Source organism: Pyxicephalus adspersus, chromosome 7, assembly GCF_032062135.1.
Source record: "Pyxicephalus adspersus chromosome 7, UCB_Pads_2.0, whole genome shotgun sequence".
Lineage (NCBI taxonomy): Eukaryota > Metazoa > Chordata > Amphibia > Anura > Pyxicephalidae > Pyxicephalus > Pyxicephalus adspersus.
In genome coordinates this window covers 37194085-37214940 of record NC_092864.1, presented here as the reverse complement: position 1 = coordinate 37214940, position 20856 = coordinate 37194085, and the positions used below count along the sequence as shown (strand labels likewise).

Genomic DNA, 20856 nt, shown 5'->3' with positions numbered 1-20856 from the left:
CTGAGAAGTGTCCACTGTAATAAAGCGAGCCAGGTCAATAGGTTTCTAAGATTCTGGAATGCCAATCAGACTAAGGGTGGCTCGGCGGTATTTGTTCTCCAGGTGTTCACACCTGTCAGACAGGGAGGCAAGTTGTTGAGAAACAATAGTTGTCTGACGTTCTATAGCCTGTTCCCATAAATCATTAATACGCTGTTCCATCTCACCAATTCTGTTGGTATTAGAGGCAATCTGTTGCAGAGCAGTTTCACCTGAGGACATTTTTTTCTCAAAATATTGGACACTTCTTGCTCAGTGGCACAACAAGTATGCTGAGAAGGTTGAGTAGTAAGTTCCATACATGGAGTTGCAGGGGTATAGGAAGAAACCTCAGGATTCCGGACAGTCTGGGAGGCAGTGGCACCAGCACAAGCTATCAGGAGTTCCTGTCCCGAGTGTGTCAGTGGTAGGTATACAGGCAGGATAGATGTTGCCACTCTCACATTTGATTCCACCAGGTCTCAATGTAGTTATGGAGTTTAAAGGATTAGAGGTAGAGACAGTCCAAGAGAGAAAGAAGTTGTTAAAATTCTCAAATAGCACTTAAGCAGGAGCTGGGGAGCTCTATGGAGAATTTAGTAACCACAATCTCCAAGATAAATAGAATCGCATCACTTTATGTTCCAGGCGTCTGTTGAAAAGAGTAGAGAAAAAGAGCATGCAGAGGGAGGCTAGATTGATAATTTTTTTTAGGCTATCTGAATATGATGACATTTTTAAAACTGGACAGCCATGTACAGGCCCCAATGTTCAAAAAAGTTGAGAAAGGGTGGTCTAAAGCGTCTCACTACTCAATACAGTGATAAAAAATCTGGCATGGAAAGTGAGGGATTGAAAACCCAGGGAACCAATTCAGAGTAAATATATATTTGGGAAACTTTAATCTTCTTCTTTTCAAATATTTTCTCAGATAAAGATTATAATTTTACCTTCTTTTGCAGAGACCTTTTCTGAAGCCAGAATGTTCTTGGGGTCGGCAGTTTTACACTGGGGTTTTCTACCCAGCAAGGATGACTACTTCCAAGTTCTCTGTGAGGCCGATGTTGTCATTTCAACAGCTAAGCATGAATTCTTTGGCGTGGCAATGTAAGTTTTTCTTTTCTTCTTTTTCATCTGTAGTTGTGTAGTAAGAACTTACTAATGCTTTCCATTGTGAAAATAGTTTCTAAGAACAGAGCCATGGTGATTGATGTAACAGTCATGCTGATTCAGAGGGAAAAGTGTTGTGTCACTGGCTGTGGAATTGCCATCAAAGTCAAATTGGCATTCTCTACATCCCACAGATTGCAGCGGATGCCTCCCTAAAGAAAACCAGTCATAGCCAGGGTTATGTACAAAATTCAAAATATTATAATTGTTTAGGATTACATTTGAAATCTTTATATTTTTCCCTTATTGAACTTTTGCCTACTTTATCTTAGGCTGGCCATACACTCATAACTTTAATAGACTGTACCTGGATTCGGTAAAAACATATCTTCTAAAACTAAAGCATTCTGAATGCTTTTTAAGAAGAGCACCCCCTTTTGCTGGCAGCTGTTGGGGAGAGCCCTCCTGACTGCATATCGCTATTTCTGTTCAATTGTTTCACAGTGAAAACCAGCTAAATGATCAGTACCATTTGGGATATCCAACCCACAGACTCTTCTCAACAACTGACTCCCTTCTAAACCCCACACCTGCTCCCCCCACAACTACCTTCTCTGCCCAAGACATAGCCACCTACTAGTGATAAAATTACTATGAAGATACTACTGGTCTACACTGGTCATGCATCTATTGACCAATGTATGGCTTCTTTAACTCTGATTTCAGTCTGATTGTCAGTCAGATTTTATTGGAAGCCTTACTGTTACTATCCGAATGTCTCACACTCTTCTCCAGCTCAAAGTACACATTTCTGCAACCTGTATAATCAAAAAAGCACCTTCAGCAGACTGGCAGATGGTAGTAGGGCAGGACATGGCATCAGAAGTGAAGAGGCTTTTTTGGAAAGAGGAGAAAAAGCACTCAGATAGTGCCTGTAATACACAGGATAACTTTAATGAAAAATAAAGTTTATATAAAGCCAAGGGAGATGTAGGAAGTGAAGGGAAATATCCCAATGGTGCATAGGTAGTATAAATAAAATACATAGGAATAAACCATTACTCACTCTACTCTAAATGAAAATAAAAATACTGATCCTTTAAGGCCTTGGGAGAAAACGTTTTGCCACCATGGTCCTAAATGATTGCTGCATTAATTTAATTTAATTAATTAATTGATTTAATTAATTAATTTAATTAATTTAAAAATCAATAATCTGGCCTACAATATTTTGTTTAATTACTAATCTATCACTGTTTACTTCTCTTTGTTCCGGTTAGGCACATGTCATCAACTTATATGCATGCTGCACGTTTCCTAAACTCTTGTTTTAACAGCTTTATCCTCTACAATATAAGCTTAGGCCTTTTTCTCCTAATATATCTTGCTATTGTTATAAACACTGAAAAGTCTCCAATATCCTGGAACTGTTTTCTAAAAGATGTTGGAATTTGTCTGTGACAACAGCTTCTCAATCTGAACTTTATTTCTTCCCAAAGTTGGCCATATAAGCCAATGCATTTTTATTTTTTGGATTACTTTTCCTGTACTTTTCATTTGTTTTGTTCAGAGACAGGTGGGATGAGGGTGTTACAAAAATTTATATTGGTTCTAATAGCATAAAGAGCATTGATGATTACAATTTTCTCTCAACAGTAAAGAAAGCATTTCTCAGTGAATGGAGCAGAAGTACTCTGTACTTTATACCCTTATTGTAAACACAGTAAACACTGTATGTGGTATATATCTCTTTGATCTCTATTTTTAGGTTTCTCTGAATTCTTGTCATTGACCTTGCTTAGAATTTGTCTCCAGCTATGCACGTCTTTTAATGTTTATTTTTCAATACATGTATTTATCCTATTTTTGTTTAGTTGACAGCTTTGAGGTAAATGGATCCAGCCGTGATTATTGGCTGCCAATGGTGGCGACTGTGGCTTAAACATATATTAATATATGAATTATTACTTCTTTGTGAACATGTTCGCAAATCATTACCAGCTGTAACTCCAGAGTGAAACATTTGTGGAATCCATGTTAATAACAAACACTGGAGAATATGAATGAACAATAAAAGTTATGACCTGTCTGTTTTGTAACTTTTTATAAACTATAGAGCAATTGTTTAATATACATAAGATCCTGGACTGAATAGTGTGAATGTTGGTTTATATTGAAAATTTAGCTTTATCTACAGTAGTAATATCACTCGAGCTTATGCACATACTGTAAAAAAAGCTCCAATAGATCATGATCAAATGTGTAGCGGGCAGGTAGAGACATTATTACACACAAATGTCACAATGATGGTAGGCACATACTGTTTTTACAAGTCTGAGAACACCTCTAATCTCACGGGTCTTCATGTAATTTTAAAAAGCAGTGGCTAGCACTCCTGTGTTTGAAGCGCAAGAGTCCCAGGTTTGAACCTTAGCCAGGACGCTACATGTTTGGAGTTTGGTTAAAAACTTTTTGGCCTTCCCTTTAAAATGTTAACTATATAATACTATTGTAGGGACATTGGATTGTGAGTCCCCTCTGAGGAACAGTGAGTGATTTGGACTTTGTAGAGTTATGTGTAATATGTTGGGACTATATAAATACAAGAAAAAATAATACTTTTCAAAAAGAAAAAAAGAAACTAAAATAAACCCTTAACTCCCATCACTTAGCAGACTGGATCTTATGTCCTCTGGTTTGTAGAGTAAAAGTGTCCTCTCTGCAGTGCCTACATTGTCTCCTTGTAAAGTGGGCAACTCCTTTTTGAAGTCATTAGGGGTTACACATCCCTCCAGAACAGAAAAGGGCTAGACTTTTGCTTACTTGTTGCCCCTTAATATACTTTATGTTAGAATAATGTGATATAATTTTTTCTTTCTGTGCACATTGAGAGAAAGAGAGGCATCTATAGAAAAACCTCTAGTGCACTTGGTAATCACATGATCTGGAGTCATATTGATTGGTTCCCATTTATCATTCTGAGATTTTTGGGTTTCAATACAGATTAAGGTCAGGTTCAGACCGGGTTCAGGATTGCATAATTTTGAGTTACTCCCAGTGACTAGCAGCCACTTGATCACTCTTCCTAAAGAACCAGCCTCTGCACATTTGTCAGGTGGTGGCAGTGAGCACGGTACTGATCACCAGAGCGTCTCCTCATCCATCATTGTATGTATAGCATTGCATAACTTTATATAGGGTAAGTTCCCAGTAAAATTTGCTTTTGTTCTTGGAACACCAGTTTTTGCATTTGTGAATTTTCCAGCCTCATATTTTATCTATACCCATTGTAGACTAATCATGATTTAGGAAAGTAAACAGAATAATGTAACGCAATTTGATATTTTCAGGCCTAATCCGTACAGTGCAAAGAGCGGCAATGATATGATGTGTAACTTTCTGTAACGAACCATTTTCTGATTGTACTTAAATAGAGGAAAATGTGCATTGAAGCCCATGAATTTGTGTGTACTGCATGCTGCCCTGTATCGTTGTTTTCAGTTATTCTTAAACCTGAAATTGGTCACCCTTACACATAACAATTATACATAATCAATACAAATAAAAAAATAATGTGTACAGATTTTAGGTTTCATTTCAAAATGAGAAAAAAAATCAGTTTATTTGTGCAAGTCGTACTGTAACAGAGACCAGGTACTGGGTCTCCTACCAGTTGTGGGCAGATGGACCTACACTACTACATTTTACGATGGCTCATTTACCCAGCGTTTTGAAATCCTTAATGGGCACAGCTGGCAGCAGAGCGCAGGTTTGATACGAACAGTTTAGACATCTTTAGATGTAGCAGATGGAAAATTTTACACAAATAAAGTAGGAGAAAGTGTGCAATTAGTTTTTTTTTTCTTTATCTGCCGTTCCTGCTGCATCCTGGGTTTTAGCTGAGAACATCACCATAGTGGATGGCCACTCACTGTCCTTTTTTCCAGCACATCCCAACTTTTTGCCAGATACTTGCCTAACTTTAAAAGTTTTGTTTTATTTTTTGTGCTTAGGGAAATTTGATCTGGGGGTGTGCATGAGAGGGGAAACAATCTCTGTCAATACACAAAAAGTATTGTAAATCTGATTTCTAATATTTTTTCCTTTAATTTTTTTTTCATTTGCAGTATAAAAAAATATCTACACTTTCCCCTCCCTCCTTGCAGACCATGGACCTCTACTCTTCTAGGAGTGTCTAACTCAGCCTTTCTCCACCTTTTTAACATAAGGGGAACCCTGGAAATAACTTTCAGGTCTTCAGGGAACCCCTTCTATAGTTACTATTTACACAGCTCACAGTACATTAGTGTGGTGGTCAATGAAAGAATGCTTCTTACACTGGTCAATTGGAAAAATGTCACCCTTACAGATAGCCAAACAAAACAATATTAGTGTCACCTAAACTGACCTGAGAGGCAGAAATTGCACAGGAAACCCCTAGCAATCTCTGGAGAAACGTTGGGATTCTGCGGAACCCTACTTGAGAAACACTGCTCTAACTACTTTCTGTGTTGGCCCAGCTGTTCTTCTTATTCTTCTTTCATATCCTCATATAACCTTTTCTGTAGCTGCCAGGAAAAAACATTCTATAAAAATGTTACTTGATGGACAGCTCCAAGTCTCACGAAATCTCAGAGCTTTCATAAAAATAAAAAATCTCCTTGTTCTGTAGGCTCCCATGGAACCACAGGTAATCAAGAAAAAAAGTAATTTAATTAGGGTGACAATTACATCACTGGGCTTTCTCCTGGTATCTTAATATGGGAATGATAAATAACTGAAAACTTGGGAGAAGTTACTCCAGCACTGTTTAGAGACATGTTCTTCCTTTGTAATCACCAGCTTTCCCAGGTTCCTGAATAAAAGGCCCTCATGAAATTACTGTCGCCAAAACCTGGGATGTAAGATCTGAGATTCCCTGTTACACACACAGTGGTGTCATTCTTTATCAGTAGGAAAATATTCATGTACTGCATAGTGACGCTTTTATAAGTTTTGTTACAGGGGGGGGCAGACACATTGGATGGTGTCATTGGAATATCCTTATTGATTACGCTCAGACATCTAAAATCAAATAATGATGCCCTTCTTACAACTTAGTTATATGAGTAACCTGTGTGTGTTCCCTAATAACTTCTTAAACACAACCGTTTGCTGGCACAAGTTTACTAACATTGAGTACACCAATTCTCTGGCATGGCTTGGCCTTGCAGTCATGTTCATGGAATGGCAGATGGAGAAGCAAAAATACTGCCAGTACACCAATTCTCTGGCATGGCTTGGCCTAGCAGTCATGTTCATGGAATGGCAGAAGGAGAAGCAAAAATACTGCCAGTACTGTTTATCTAACCTGAAAAAAACCTTGATTTCTTTGATGAATGTCAGTAAGCAGATTAATTCATATTGATGCCTGCTGTGGCAATTTTTGTTGTCTCATTTTTTTTACACTGTTCAATTTCACCCAGTCTTTAAATAGGTCACTCTGAGATGCATAAGTGGGGCATAATAGTTAAGGGGTAGACTGTAACTTGGCAAAAACTGAAGTTTGTTTTTGTCTCTACACTATTATTGTGGAAAGGTGTAGGCCTCCTTTGCGAGCATGCTATTGCTTATTAGGCAGTGTCAGTATCAATGGATCTCTTTGCTTCTTTATGCAATGCAGCCAGATCATTGCTGATGGGGTCAGACAGGAACAGGCTACATGATTCCTAAAAAAAATATCCCAGCACCCTGCCTCAGTACTTTAAGCAGAACTAAAGTTCAACTTTTAAAAATGCACAATTAGGCAGGTCATTATTGCAGAAAGAAACAGGTGATGTCCTTTCTACAATATTCCCTCCTATCTTCCAGACAGCTCCTCGAATACTAAGCTGCACATGCACTGCTCAGCTTTGGTTGTCATTTTTGCTAGAAATAAACTCCCACACACTTGTGCAGGCTTTATGACATCCCAGCCAATCAAGATGGTTGCACATTCCAGGAAGAAATAAAGAAGAATGAAGATGGCAGAGCCTTGGGACAGATCGGAGATAGGTGAGTATCACAGGTTTAGTTCTACTTTAATAACAGTGGTCATCAGAAAAATGGTGAATCTTAATCGTAGTGGGTTTAATTCTGCATTAAGAGTGGGGTGTTGGCTCTTGAGGGGAGTTTAATAAATATTTAATGCCTTGATGTTTGAGTTTCAGCCTGGAGAATGACTGTGAATAGAGAATGACCCATATGTGCAGAATCTCCATGATTAAATAAACCTAAATCCAAAAAAATAAAAAATAAAAATACACCTAAATCCTCTATCCTCCTAATTTGTTTTAGACTATAATGCACATTGTGAGAAGTTTATTGTGCAGTGAAATAAAATAGCAATATCAACACGGTAGAGGAGCCTATAAAAATGTGCAAGATTAATGTGGAGTTTCAAAAGTTTATCACAACAGATATGTTCACTCAGTAATGGTTACAGCTATGCTATGGTAGGCTGAGCAATCCATCGGCTTCTCATATCTCTTTCAAACTCTGTTGACTGGGAGTCAACAGTCACCATAAGTTTTGGTTCTGCTGTTGTACTTTTGGGTGTTCAAACTACTCCTGTTGATTTTTTCACAATAGCTAATAAAAGTCCAACATGGTGATGGACCTCTTGGAATCATCTTGGAAAGTTGTAGAGAACCATTAGGTGGTGCAACCCTCCAACAACCACTTAAGAAGTTCTTGGGTGCACTGATCCAGGTGGTATAGTGTGGAACTGTTTATTTAAGCATCCAGCTAATTGTTCTGTAAAAGTTGAAAATGACCAGGCTTCAACAGTGTCCAACAGTAGGCTTTACATTGAAGGAGCATAACGGGGAACCTCTTGTAATTGTTTTAGATTCCTTTTATGGTTGTGAATGTAGCTGTTTCACATAATGTATCTATTGACTATTGTAAGGTTTTTTCTTTAAAGTTTTGTGGTCCTTTAATATGCTCTTTAGGTGCTGTAAAGTGCATAAAAGTTCTCAAGTGTAAACACAACCTTAGTTCATCTACATTGTGGTTAAGGTTCATTGCTACTTTAAATGTCTTCAGGAATGTATCACCTTTTTTTCTTTTTTTTTTTTTTAATATACAGATCTTGACTATGAGCCGCAAAAGACGTAATACGAAATACCAGTTACAATAACTAATTGTAATCCCATCTGCTAAGTATGACAACATTAGCATTTGCATTTAATTAAAAACACCCTTAAAGCAGGGATGTTTTAATCACTCCGTTTTATTTACTCTCCACTGGTGTCACTTATAATTTTAACTTTTTTTTTTTTAATTCTTTTAATAATGAGGTTTTTTTTTTCTACTCCTTGTGAGCACATTAAAAAAATCCTGTCGATAATTAGCAGCCTACTGTTATTACCAGATTCAGGTGTCACAACGCTGTCTCATCCTCATTACAGTAAAAATATATATTAAAAAAAAAATCACCTATTGCATTCATTATTGCAAGATAATGTGACTCGGAGGCTGCGTAGGCTCTCCAGAAAAGTAATTCATCCAGGCAAAATTATCAGCTAATTATATTTAGAATCAAAAGTCCAATAAGTATTTTCAGATAAATTGTATGAAGTGGACAGAATAGATCTGAATATTAAGATTCATAGATTTAGCAGATGATTTGTTAATTGCTATGAAGAAGGTCATTTGTGGACCATTTACTGCACAGATGAAGTATACTTTATTTAGTGGTTAACCCGCTGGTTACTGATTCGTTAGAGTGGCTGTGAAATGTTTGACCCGCTGTTGAGGAGCTTTGTGTGGCAGAGGGCTGTGCCAGCCTATGGTTGGCATGGTGTGCTCAGTTTTACAGCTCGTTAATTACTAAACTTCAACAGTTTTTCTAGCTCTGTCCATATTTCTCCTATTTCCACTTATTTTCAATAGCAGCCTGCTAGCTATCCAATATAAACTAACATCAGAAACTTTAAACTGTTTCACTGATACCTGGTTTCACAGTTTTTGTTAGTATTTGTGGGAATGAATCAATCCACAGTGCCTGCAGCTATAAATTTCATCAGGAAGCTTTTTCACACATGTGCAGAGAAAATCAGGTTAATTCCTAGAAAAATACTTTGTCGTTTTTGTATCCCAATGAAAGATGAACTCTCAATAGAAAACAGAATTTGCCCATGAGAAGTGGGAACTTAGCTTGGAAAGTTTACACTTGCAGACTATGCAGTTTCTTATAAGCCACAGAATGGAGATCAGCAAGGAACTTGAACTGGTAATGATGACTTTTAGGGTGAGAGTGGTGGAAGAATTTTTATCTTTTCAGGTATTTTTCTCTTCGTTTTCACCTGGTGATTCAACTATTAACACATTTCCTATCCCAGAGTGAGAATGTTTTCTTAATGATACTCTCTCTGTAGAGGAGCAACACTCTCACCCTAGGGCAGAAAATAGGACTACAGAAAAATCTTTCTATAACATGCAGGGTTCTGTAGTTCACAGAGATGGATTGTACAGGGTGTGACATAATCCAGAAGCAGGACATAGGACAGCTCTGTATTTTGCATGTTTTTTTACACTTTGGGCAGCATGGTTGGTTCTGTGGCTGGCTTAATGGGAAGCATTTTGGCTCAGTGGCTAGCACTCTAATCTTTTCAGCACTAGGGTCCCAGGTCCGAATCTTAGAAAAGAGATTGTATAATGTCTCAGTGGCCCTGATTTATTAAAGCTCTCCAAGGCTGGAGAGGATATACTTTTATCAGTGAAGCTAGGTGATCCAGCAAACCTGGAATGGATCTGGTACAGGATGAAAAAAATTTGCTAAATAAATAGCTAATGACTTTTAGGAAATCCATTCCAGGTTTGCTGGATCACCTAGTTTCACTGATGAAAGTGTATCCTCTCCAGCCTTGGAGACCTTTAATAAATAATGGCCAGTGTTTGATTAGGTTTTCTTCCCACATCCAAAAAGCATGCTGTTATATCTTTTGACTTCCCCTAAGCGTTAGTTTACCTGTTTTAACCTGTATTAATGGCTTATTAGAACGGTAGGGACATTAGATTGTGGGCCCCCTTGAAGGACAATTACTGACAGGACTATGGACTTTGTAAAGCGCTGTGTAAAATGCTGGTGCTGTACAAATACAAGAAAATAGTATTATTAATACAGGTATAATAAAATTCTTTCAATTCTATATTTACTGACGAAATAGGGAACATTTCATTGCTAAGGGTTACATACTTTAAAAGTCTAGATTGGAATCTGATCCCTCTACTTCAGGGTCTGCAGGATCATGAATATTATTCCTTCCCATATTTTTACTAACCCTCCCACTCGTGGAATTAACCCTGAGTTTCGTCATTGGGATATTTTGTGCCACAGTACAGCTTCACAGACAGCACCTTCACTGGTTCCGATGTGCCATGTTATTCCTGACATATATACAGTAACAAGTCATTGCTATTTACAGATCAGAAGCGCACCTAATAATTGAAGGTATGCTGGGTAAGTTGCAGTTGCACTTTCCAAATGTCAATAGATTGCAGAAGCAGTGTGATTAAGCATAGTGCGTTATATATTCTTTCTGATTACACGCAATTACAGTACAGGGAATAAATAGTAATGAATTAGGCGCCAGCAGTAGCATTTCAGAGTTCCGTCTCCTGGAGTTTGTCCAGCACTTATGCTTTAAGATAAATAGAACATAGGTAGGTAGGTTTGGAAAACAAGGGACACAAGGAAAACAAATAATGTTATTTAAGTAATAAATAATGTAAAATAAGGCTTGGTCCTCCACATTGTGAAACATGTTATACAGTGTTTCTGACAGATCATGGGCAGTGTTAAGGCAAATCTCCAGCCAAAAATTACTATATAATAATGAACAGCTCACTAAAAGATAAAAAACAAAACAGCATTTGATGCAATATTCACCTTCAGCCCTGAAAGTGAATATTCAGTATGATGGTCAGCAATATTCAACATGCTACCACTAGGGCCAGTTTGTTTCAGGCCAGTCCCAGCCTGTGACTGGACAATAGTAACACAGTGATGCGCTGTCACTTTATGTTTTCTTCCTATTAAAACATTTTATATCAGCCTGGATTTTAACCTTGAAGAAAACGTGTTCTGGGAAATACATTGGTTGTCTTTGCTAATCTTTCTTTTTTAATGAAAATGCTTATTCATTGACTAAGTCTTAACTCTCCTCTCATCATCTCCGTCCACTACATGTCCACTGGACCCAATCCCTTCTGATCTACTCCGTGCCCATTCCTCCACCCTGGCCCCTGCCCTAACCGACCTATTTAATCTCTCCCTTTCTACTGGTAAATACCCCTCAGCTTTTAAACATGCCATAATTCTCCCTATCCTAAAGAAACCCTCACTGGACCCCTCCCTACCCTCCAACTACCGCCCTATCTCCCTTCTCCCATATATCTCCAAACTCCTTGAACGCCTTGTCTACAAAAGACTCACCCATTACCTGAACACCAACTCTCTCCTTGACCCCCTCCAGTCTGGTTTTAGAGCTGCCCACTCCACTGAAACAGCCCTTACTAAAGTGGCCAATGACCTCATCAGAGCTAAGTCTCAAGGCAACTTTTCCCTGCTCCTTCTCCTTGATCTTTCCTCTGCTTTTGACACTGTTGATCATCCCCTTCTAATACAAATCATGCGCTCCATGCGCTCTGTGACACTGCTCTCTCTTGGTTTGCTTCCTATCTGTCTGACCGCTCCTTTCAAGTTTCTTTCAATGGTAACTCCTCCTCACCCACTCTCCTCCCTGTTGGTGTCCCCCAAGGGTCCTCTTTTCTCTGTACACCTCCTCTCTCGGTAGTCTCATATCCTCCTTTGGCATACAGTACCATCTGTATGCTGATGACACCCAAATTTATCTGTCCACCCCTGACCTGTCTCCCTCAGTCCTGGATAAGGTCTCATGCTGCCTGTCGGCCATCTCATCATGGATGTCTGACCGATTCCTGAAACTCAACCTGGATAAAACAGAACTCATCATCATCCCCCCCCTCAAATTCCAAATCCCCCCCTGACATATATCTAACTGTTAACAACACTGTTATTCGGCCCTCCCCTCAGGCACGTTGTCTTGGTGTCACCTTTGACTCGGCCCTCTCATTCACCCCCCATATTCAGAACATTTCCAGGTCCTGTCACTTTCACCTACGCAACATCTCCAAAATCCGCCCCTACCTGTCCCCTGAGACCACCAAACTCCTTGTACACGCTCTTATCATTTCTCGTCTGGACTACTGTAACATCCTTCTCGCTGGTATTCCACTAACCCGACTCTCCCCTCTACAATCTATTATGAATGCTGCAGCCAGACTCATCCATCCTTCCCTCCGCTCCTCCTCCACTGCATCTCTTTGTAGTTCTCTCCATTGGCTTCCTTTTCACCTTAGAATCAAATTTAAGCTCCTGTGCTTTGCCTTCAAATCCCTACACAGTTATTGTCCCACTTACATCTCTGACATGGTTAAAAAATACTCCCCTTGCCGCTCTCTCCGCTCCTCCAATGACCTACTAATGACTTCCTCACTCATAACCTCATCACACGCACGAATACAAGACTTTTCTAGAGCTGCACCAACTCTCTGGAATGGTCTTCCTCGTCCTATTCGGCTTGCTCCTACTTTCTGCTCATTTAAAAGAGCACTCAAAACCCATTTTTTCAAACTTGCCTACCCGGCTTCTTCTGTCATTTGAAACCATCACTACTTCCCACACTACATATCTCACATCCTTTGTGTGTGAAATTCCCCCACCTACTAGATTGTAAGCTCTTCGGGGCAGGGTCCTCTCCTCCTGTATCACTGTCTGTATTAGTCTGTCATTTGCAATCCCTATTTAATGTACAGCGCTGCGTAATATGTTGGCGCTATATAAATCCTGTTTAATAATAATAATAATAATACTGTGCCTTCAGGGTCACTAACCCAAAACAATGATACAACTAACAATGCAAGAACTGAGTCAGTCATTGAGGGGGGTATTAAAGCCAATGGAACAAGAAGGCAGCCAGGAAGTTTAGTGGCAAGGGCAAGCCTGAGCTCTGGTCTGCGTATGAAAAATATCCTTTTGGTAACACCCTCCAACTCCATTCCTAGGGCTACAGTGTTTAGATCTAGGGCGGAGTATTGGACACAAATACCTTTTTAGATTTTTACCACTCACGCTCCAGTCCCAGAATACAGAGGGGCCCTCAATGTCTTCTAGTGCATTGCTGGACAGCTTAGTCGTCTATCATGGGGGTGATAAAAATAGGGTAATTGTATATAGCCTATACCTTTAGGACTAAACAGACATTGGAACCCTACTATACAGGGCTAGACCTGTCTGGAGTTCCTTTTTAGGCACAGATCGCTCAACAATTAATTGGTTGTAAGCTGGTCATACTTGTCTGTAGGGCTAATCTAAGTCAGATTGTACAAGGGGTAAAGTAAGGGAGTCGGATTAATTAGCTATTTTGGTAAGTGTTGGGCATGAGCAAGCATGAATGGTTGAATATACTCTGTATGTTCCTTCAATAAAATATCTTACTTTACCTGGTACTAAAATTTCATAATTGTATATGAACAGCCATGCACACATAGCGCAGTGCCGGAACGAAGAGACAGGACAAAGTAACTACATTGGAGGTACACTCCCTCACTCCACATCTACATCATATAGGGGATATCCTATCCTGAGGGGTTATCTCACAGAGGTAATATGTGCAGTACAGACTGTTTTACAGCCCAGATAAATTGCACAGGAACTCATGAGATCTCTAGATATTTGGCATGATAATTTTTTTTCTACTTACCTTTCTGCCCTGTTAGAAAAACACCCCCTAGCCCCTCTCTTCGCTCCTCCAATGACCTACTAATGACTTCCTCACTCATAACCTCATCATGCGAACAGCTCCAAGATTTTTGTAGAGCTGCCCTACTCTCTGAAATGGTCTTCCTCATCCTATTCAGTTTGCTCCTACTATCTGCTCATTTAAAAAAGCACTCAAAATTCATCTTAGCAAACTTGCATACCTGTCTTCATCTATCTTTTAATACCCTTACTAACTAGCTACCACTTCACTTCCCCCCCTTCTATTGTGTTCCACTTCCCCCACCTCTTAGATTGTAAGCTCTTCTGGGCAGGGTCGTCCCCTCCTCCTTTGTCACTGTCTGTATCTGTCCGTCATTTGCAACCTCTATTTATGTACAGCACTGCATTGGCGCTATATAAATACTGTTTATTCCTATTAATAATAATAATTATAATCATAAAATATATATAATTTTTTTGAACAGACATACATTTTTAATAAAATTTTCTTTTTCCACGAGGTGTAGTTGCAGAAAAGACACACTGATTGTGTGCTTTATAATATAACTGGAAATAATTTACTTCTTTTTGTGTGTCACATATGCAAAGTTTGTGGAGACGTGGAAGTAGCAACAGTAGGGGAAACTAGCAGGAAACAAGACATGCCCTATTTTTTTTCTGCCAGTAATAAACCATCAAAAACTGAAACAATTGATAGTCTTATTCAGGTGATTGGGTTTTTCCATTTTTCTACAAGTAGCGGTACGTTTAATTCCTCTGACCTGTTCTTCTGTGCATGTTCACTTTTGACAAGTTAATACTAAACCACAAAGGTTTACCCTTTAACCATGGGGCAAAATGTAATTTTACTCAACAATAATAAACATTCTATAACTTATCATGGAAAGATGTACTTGTTTACCTTGTCTAATTTGACACTTGACAGTTAAATAAAATACAAAAGCCACAACCACTAAATGTATATACACTGTGTCATTGAAAATAAGCACAAATTGCAAAAAAAAAAAGTCAGCGTGACCTCAAATACTTTTGGAGAAGGGAGAGAGGGAAAAAAACATTTAGAAAGCCCAGTTCCTTCCATGGTCAACCCATTTGGCTGCTTTTCAAAACCGTTTTACATAAACACAGTTAAAGACCTGTTTTGAGTTTCTTTTTACGTTATTACTAGCCAACAAAAATAAAAGTATATTTTTACATGTTTCGTACATGTCAGTTTGTTGTCATTATGTAGTGAGACAAAGCTTGTGGGGTATGCCTCGCTTATATTTTAGGGGTAACTGTATCTATCTTGCCTTCATGCCAGTTTTATGATTACATAGAAAAAGAAATACTTTTTTTTTTTTTGCACCTTAATGCATCATAAAAACAAAAGTGCACAAACAAAACCAACGAAAAAAAAAGCCTAATTTACTCAGCATTCTGGCATCAGCTTTTCCACAAAAAAAAAAAAAAAATAAGACGCCAGTCACAAACTATATTTAAATAGCTGTGAACAGCATTGCTGAGAATTATGCGCATTGCAGCAGTTGAGGATCTGTGTTGGTAGCGTTCGGCCATACGTTGCAAATGAACATTCTTAATTTCTGCAGAACGATCAAGGGAAAAATCTGTCTGTACTTTCGTGTTTTGTTTCTTGTGTTTATTTGACGATTAAAAAATGTGTTGAGCAGCATTTAAAGGACCAAAAAAAAAAAATAAAAACCCACGGCATCTCTCTCTGTGATTTGATTTATTCAGCGAGCAAACATATGCTACGTGTTCTGTTATATATATATATATATATATATATATATATATATATATATATATATATAAATCTCAGACATAACCCATTCAGCATTTGGATAATATTTTGGAAAAAACTGTATTTGGATTTAAGTGGTAGGTAGCAATAGAAGAAGATTTTACTTTGTTTACTTTTTACTACTTTATTTTCAGTTTATAATTGTTTTTAATTTTTATGGGCATTTTTATGTGTTTATGTACTTTGGTATGTTTTCTTTTTTGTTTTTTTAGCAGAATTTGGTTAGTTTTTTTTTATAAGCTTTCTCGCTCGCCCCAATATTTGGAAAAGGCCTGACCTGTGTAGCATTTTTTTATAAATTCTCTACTATGATTTCCCTGCCGAAAGTCATTTTTATTTTTCCTACTGCCGCAAAAGAACTTTCGCCAAAAAAAAGAAGTGAACCCTGATTTTCTGCATGGGTCATAAATTCAGTAACACTGTAACACATATATACTTAAATTGCTTGTCAATAACTCAAGATCCCATTAGGTGGATGCTACTTCGCTGTACTTTTCCTGAGCTACATAGAATCCTTAACTTACCCAGGATTCAAGAGATGACGTCTAAATCTAAATTATTGCAGCAGAAGGAAAGACTTTTTAGGATTATTTTCCCAAGTTCTGGTGGGTACAGCAACATAAGTTGACCTAGTGTTTTATTGTAAGTGTTTTATTGTCTACCTTAAAGCGGACCTAAGCCATGTGATACTCACCTGTCCCTGTTCTGTCACGGGGCACCTCCGTCCTATTCTTTTTTTTTCTCTATCTTCCATCTTGATTGGCTGGGCCAGGATGGCACACAGGAGTTTATTTAGTGTCTATGTGTAGCTTACAATTTTGACAGCTCCACAGGGCAATTAGGCAGGTAAGAATGCTTATTGAAGAAGGGACATTTTGTACCCGGCTCATTTTGCAATAAAACCCTGCCTGATCCCAAAGTTTTTACATTTTTAGGCCAGACATTTTCCCTAAATACAGTAGAGTATACAGAAAATAGAATTAAACCCCTATCATGTTTATGAGACATATTCAATGACGTATCTTGTGTTGCGTCTTGCTTTGTTGACATATTTGATCTCCCCTCATATTCCTTCTTAATGGCAGTAGTCATCAGAAAAAAAATCATGCTGTGAATCTTGCCAGTAGGAATTAAGAGAGCAAAAAAAACTTACAGAAAGGTTAAACTGTACAGGTTTTAAAAAAGTTTTTTTAAAAATCACATAGTAATTTCAAAATTCCTTTTTGTTCCTTAAGCTCCCAACTTTCCAAAATATTTAAGGTTTTGGATGGTTATTAATAATTTTAAGGCCTAACATGCATGCATAGGAAATAAATAAAATAAAAAAATATATATATATAAAAAAAAAAATATATATATATATTTATTATTATTATTATTATATATAAATATATATATATATGCTCCAGTAATGAGCTTGGAAGGGTGAATTCACAAAGCTTTAACAGAAGGATTTAGCTAAGCGACATGACCATAATTTTTAAATCTTATTGGCTGGCGTTTTATTTTATAATATGGATTATTATACTGGTGTGATAGCTTTGTGACCTGGGCATATTTGCTGTTACACAATAGCTTGGTTTTGCATGTGTCAACCCTGGACAGCTTTCAGCAAGTAAACAGCCATTTGGGTTTATTTTGTTTATGCCAACACTTTAGTAATATTTTATGACAAAAAAAATGTAAAACTGAAAAGTCATTAGAACTGGAAAAAGGAGGAACATGCACCAATTAAAAGTTTGATTGTCTCTTGCAGAGCCACAAAAACCAGTCTGTAAACTTTTAGGGCCTAATAATACCTATGCATTGTGGTAACACACAGCAAAGCTGTATGCATGCATGCATTGCAGAATCAATGTACTGCAATGCCTGCCACAGGGTACTGCAACGCATGGCATACAGAATCACTTTAGTAGCATTTTGGTGCATTGGTAGCCAAGTTACATGTTATAGACTGGAAGATGTTAATGATCCCTTACATAGGAACAATATTTATTCAACATTAGACAATTCAAAAATTAGACAACTCACCATGAGTTTAGTGTTATATTGCTGTCAGATTTAGCTAACTTTTCACAGTATTCATAGACAGGTCTGTAGTCTTGTTTCAGCAGGCATTTTACAATGCTTCTTGACAGGTCTTCTACCTCTTGTTCCATTATTCTTTGTTGTGCTGTGTCTGGGAACTACAGAGGGCTTTTGGTACCAGGTAAATCTTGGCCTTCCTTTGTAAAGGCCTATATACAAGATGTTGGATAAATAAAGATTCTAGCAACCATAATGGATTTAGCGAGTGGGGCAGTAAGCTGTAGACTATGGATGCCAGAATCAGAGGGCCTCTTTACTAGGTAGACTTTCTCCTTTAAGTTACAGATGCTTGGATATAATAAATTGTTAATCAACTATATTTATGTAATTTTGACATGTGGCTTTAACCATGATGGTCTTTACTGGCAATGCATTACTAAAGTTATCCAAAACACACTATTTAATCCAATTATTTAATAATGAAATAGCAATATATGCATTTATTATATTTTTACATAGAAATACCATAATAACTGGGATCTGCTTTGAGACGATCATTATCTGCCTATTCTCTCATTACCCGCTTGACAATCAGATTGAGAGGGGGTGGGGTAGTGCTTTAAGACATTCAGTACAATGTTAATATGAACAGCACTGTTAAGATAAACCTAAATATAAGATAAACCTAAATATATGTTAGATCATAACATGGGGAGGACCTCAACAGTATTCTGCTGCTCCTAAATAGTCAAAATACAGGATTGGGCAGGTCCTGGACCACCCAGGCTCCTAAATCAGATCCTAATCATGTATGTCTAAAATGTATTCTGCTGTTTGTGTTCAGTTGTTTATTTTAAACTGATATAAAATAACTTATTTTTTTTTATTTTTTTTTTTAGGTTAGAAGCTGTTCACTGCGGCTGTTACCCCCTGTGCCCAAAGTCTTTGGTATACCCCGAGATTTTTCCAGGTAGGGACTCCTCTTTTCCATCGCAGCTCAGCACTAATCCCAGAGCAGTGTTTAAAAGCATGGAAACTGAAGTTATGCAAGAGCATTTGTTTATTTGGCATATGCGACATGTTAATGTAAAAAAATATATATACGTGATATAATGCATTAGGCTGAGTTTATACTTACCATCTGTTTCTCACAATAGCAAAATATTTAAAATATCTCTTTTGCATTAGTCTCGGGTGGGACTTGAGTTCTGTAATTGAGCGAAGGAGGCTGGCAAGGACCTTATTGGGAATATGCACACAACTGCAGATGGCTACATAGATTTTATTCATGTTTATAAGTACACATACATAGGCAAATATTTATATGATATGTATATGTAATTCAGATTGTACAGACCTCTTACGCCTTGTTCATGATTTATAAAACTTCATAAAAACATTTTTTTGCTTTATATTTGTCTATTTGTTAGCTGAATCCACACCCCTTGCATTGCATGTAACACACCTTGACTCTATCTAAAGACAATATAATCACATGCATATTGTGTTGTGCTGTGTATTTGTATGTTTGTGTCTTTTTTTCACAGCAAGAGCCAAAATTGTTTATTTTTCTGTACTTAGCACATGCTGCAGTGCACTGATGCTTTGTGAAGCATCACAGAGTAGTGAATTCTGTTTAAATGTAGGATGTTCCATTTTCACCCAGTGCACACCCATGAAGCTCCTTGGTATTAACCATGCCTTTTGAAACAATGAATTTCAGTTTGCCATTGCATAGGGCTCACGTTGAGCAGTACAGTCCAAATGCATGCATTTGTAATGGGAACTCCATAGGTTGGTTTTAACACATCTTACCACATAGTAAATTGTCCTTTATTTGGACTTTATTTGACATCCAAATACACATATACATGTCAATCAACACACCAGTACTCCAAAGCATTATTACTCACGTATGTGAATAGATTGTTCAATGCACTAGCTCATATTAGATCTAAAACATGTAAATTGCCCCTTAAGGATGGGCATTATTTGCACATTTTCCCCCACATATTGTATATGTACCTACAGATCTTTACATCTACTCAGTTCTGTCAGTCCTTGAAATATATAAATAAATGTTTTCTGCATTGAAATATATACCATACCATAAACACTGAAATATGAGGGTCATTTGATAAAATGTTGTACAAACCTTTAAATGTTTTTTCTCAGATATCCAGTTTTGGATGACAACGAGGTCTAACTTGTTTACATACTAGCTGTCTTGTATTGTGCAAGTACATTTTAGTTGCTGAGTGCCAAAGCCATGAATCCATTGGGCCTGATTTCCTAAAGCTCTTTAAGGCTGGAGAGAATACACTTTCATCAGTGAAACTGGGCGATTCAGCAAACCTGGAATGGATTTCCTAAACGTAATTTTCTATTAGTTAGCAAATGTTTTAATCCTGGACCAGATCCATTCCAGATTTGCTGGATCAGCTTCACTGATGAAAGTATATGCTCTCCAGCCTTTGAGATGTGGAAGGGTTAAAGAAGAGCTCTAGGAGGACCTCATCACATAATCACAAATATCACAAATAGTTGTTAGAAAATACAATTTAGTACAAAAATATACTCAATATTATTTTAGCCTCCTCATCTGTCATACACACAAGAATTTGTTTATTTTATATGTAACCAATTCTACCTACCTAGTCATGATCTGAACCAATAAAAAAAGTTTGTATTTCATCTGTATTTGTTCTCTGAATTAGTTTTGTTATATTGTGTATCCTAGGGGGTGGACACAGGCCCTAAATAAAGCCACATGCTGGGAATTTTTTTTTTATGTTTTGGGAAATCATTTAGAACAATATTCCTTTTTGATTGGTTGCCTTGAATGCCCCCATGACTTTGATATTTAGTTGAGGTATAAAAAAATAAATAGACTGTGTAGTTACCTTTTATGTAAACACGACCATCCCCAAGTGAACCTGAATTTTGGAGACTGGCATTGCTCTCTTGCTTTTAAAAGCACAGGTCTGTCAACCCCACCCTGACCTTATCTGGCAAGTCACTGACCTTGGAGAAGTATGCAGGGCAGACTTTAGGGATGGGAACTCAG

At 37.7% G+C, this 20856-nt stretch overlaps 1 protein-coding gene across 1 annotated transcript in view; it reads left to right on the top strand.

Moving 5' to 3' along the window:
* GTDC1 (glycosyltransferase like domain containing 1) overlaps nucleotides 1–20856 on the top strand; it is a 150785-nt gene that overhangs the window by 118186 nt on the left and 11743 nt on the right. Inside the window, exons 7-8 of the mRNA XM_072418120.1 lie at nucleotides 981–1125; nucleotides 18689–18759. Coding sequence (XP_072274221.1) covers nucleotides 981–1125; nucleotides 18689–18759 — 216 coding nt within the window. The remainder of the gene's footprint in view (nucleotides 1–980; nucleotides 1126–18688; nucleotides 18760–20856) is intronic.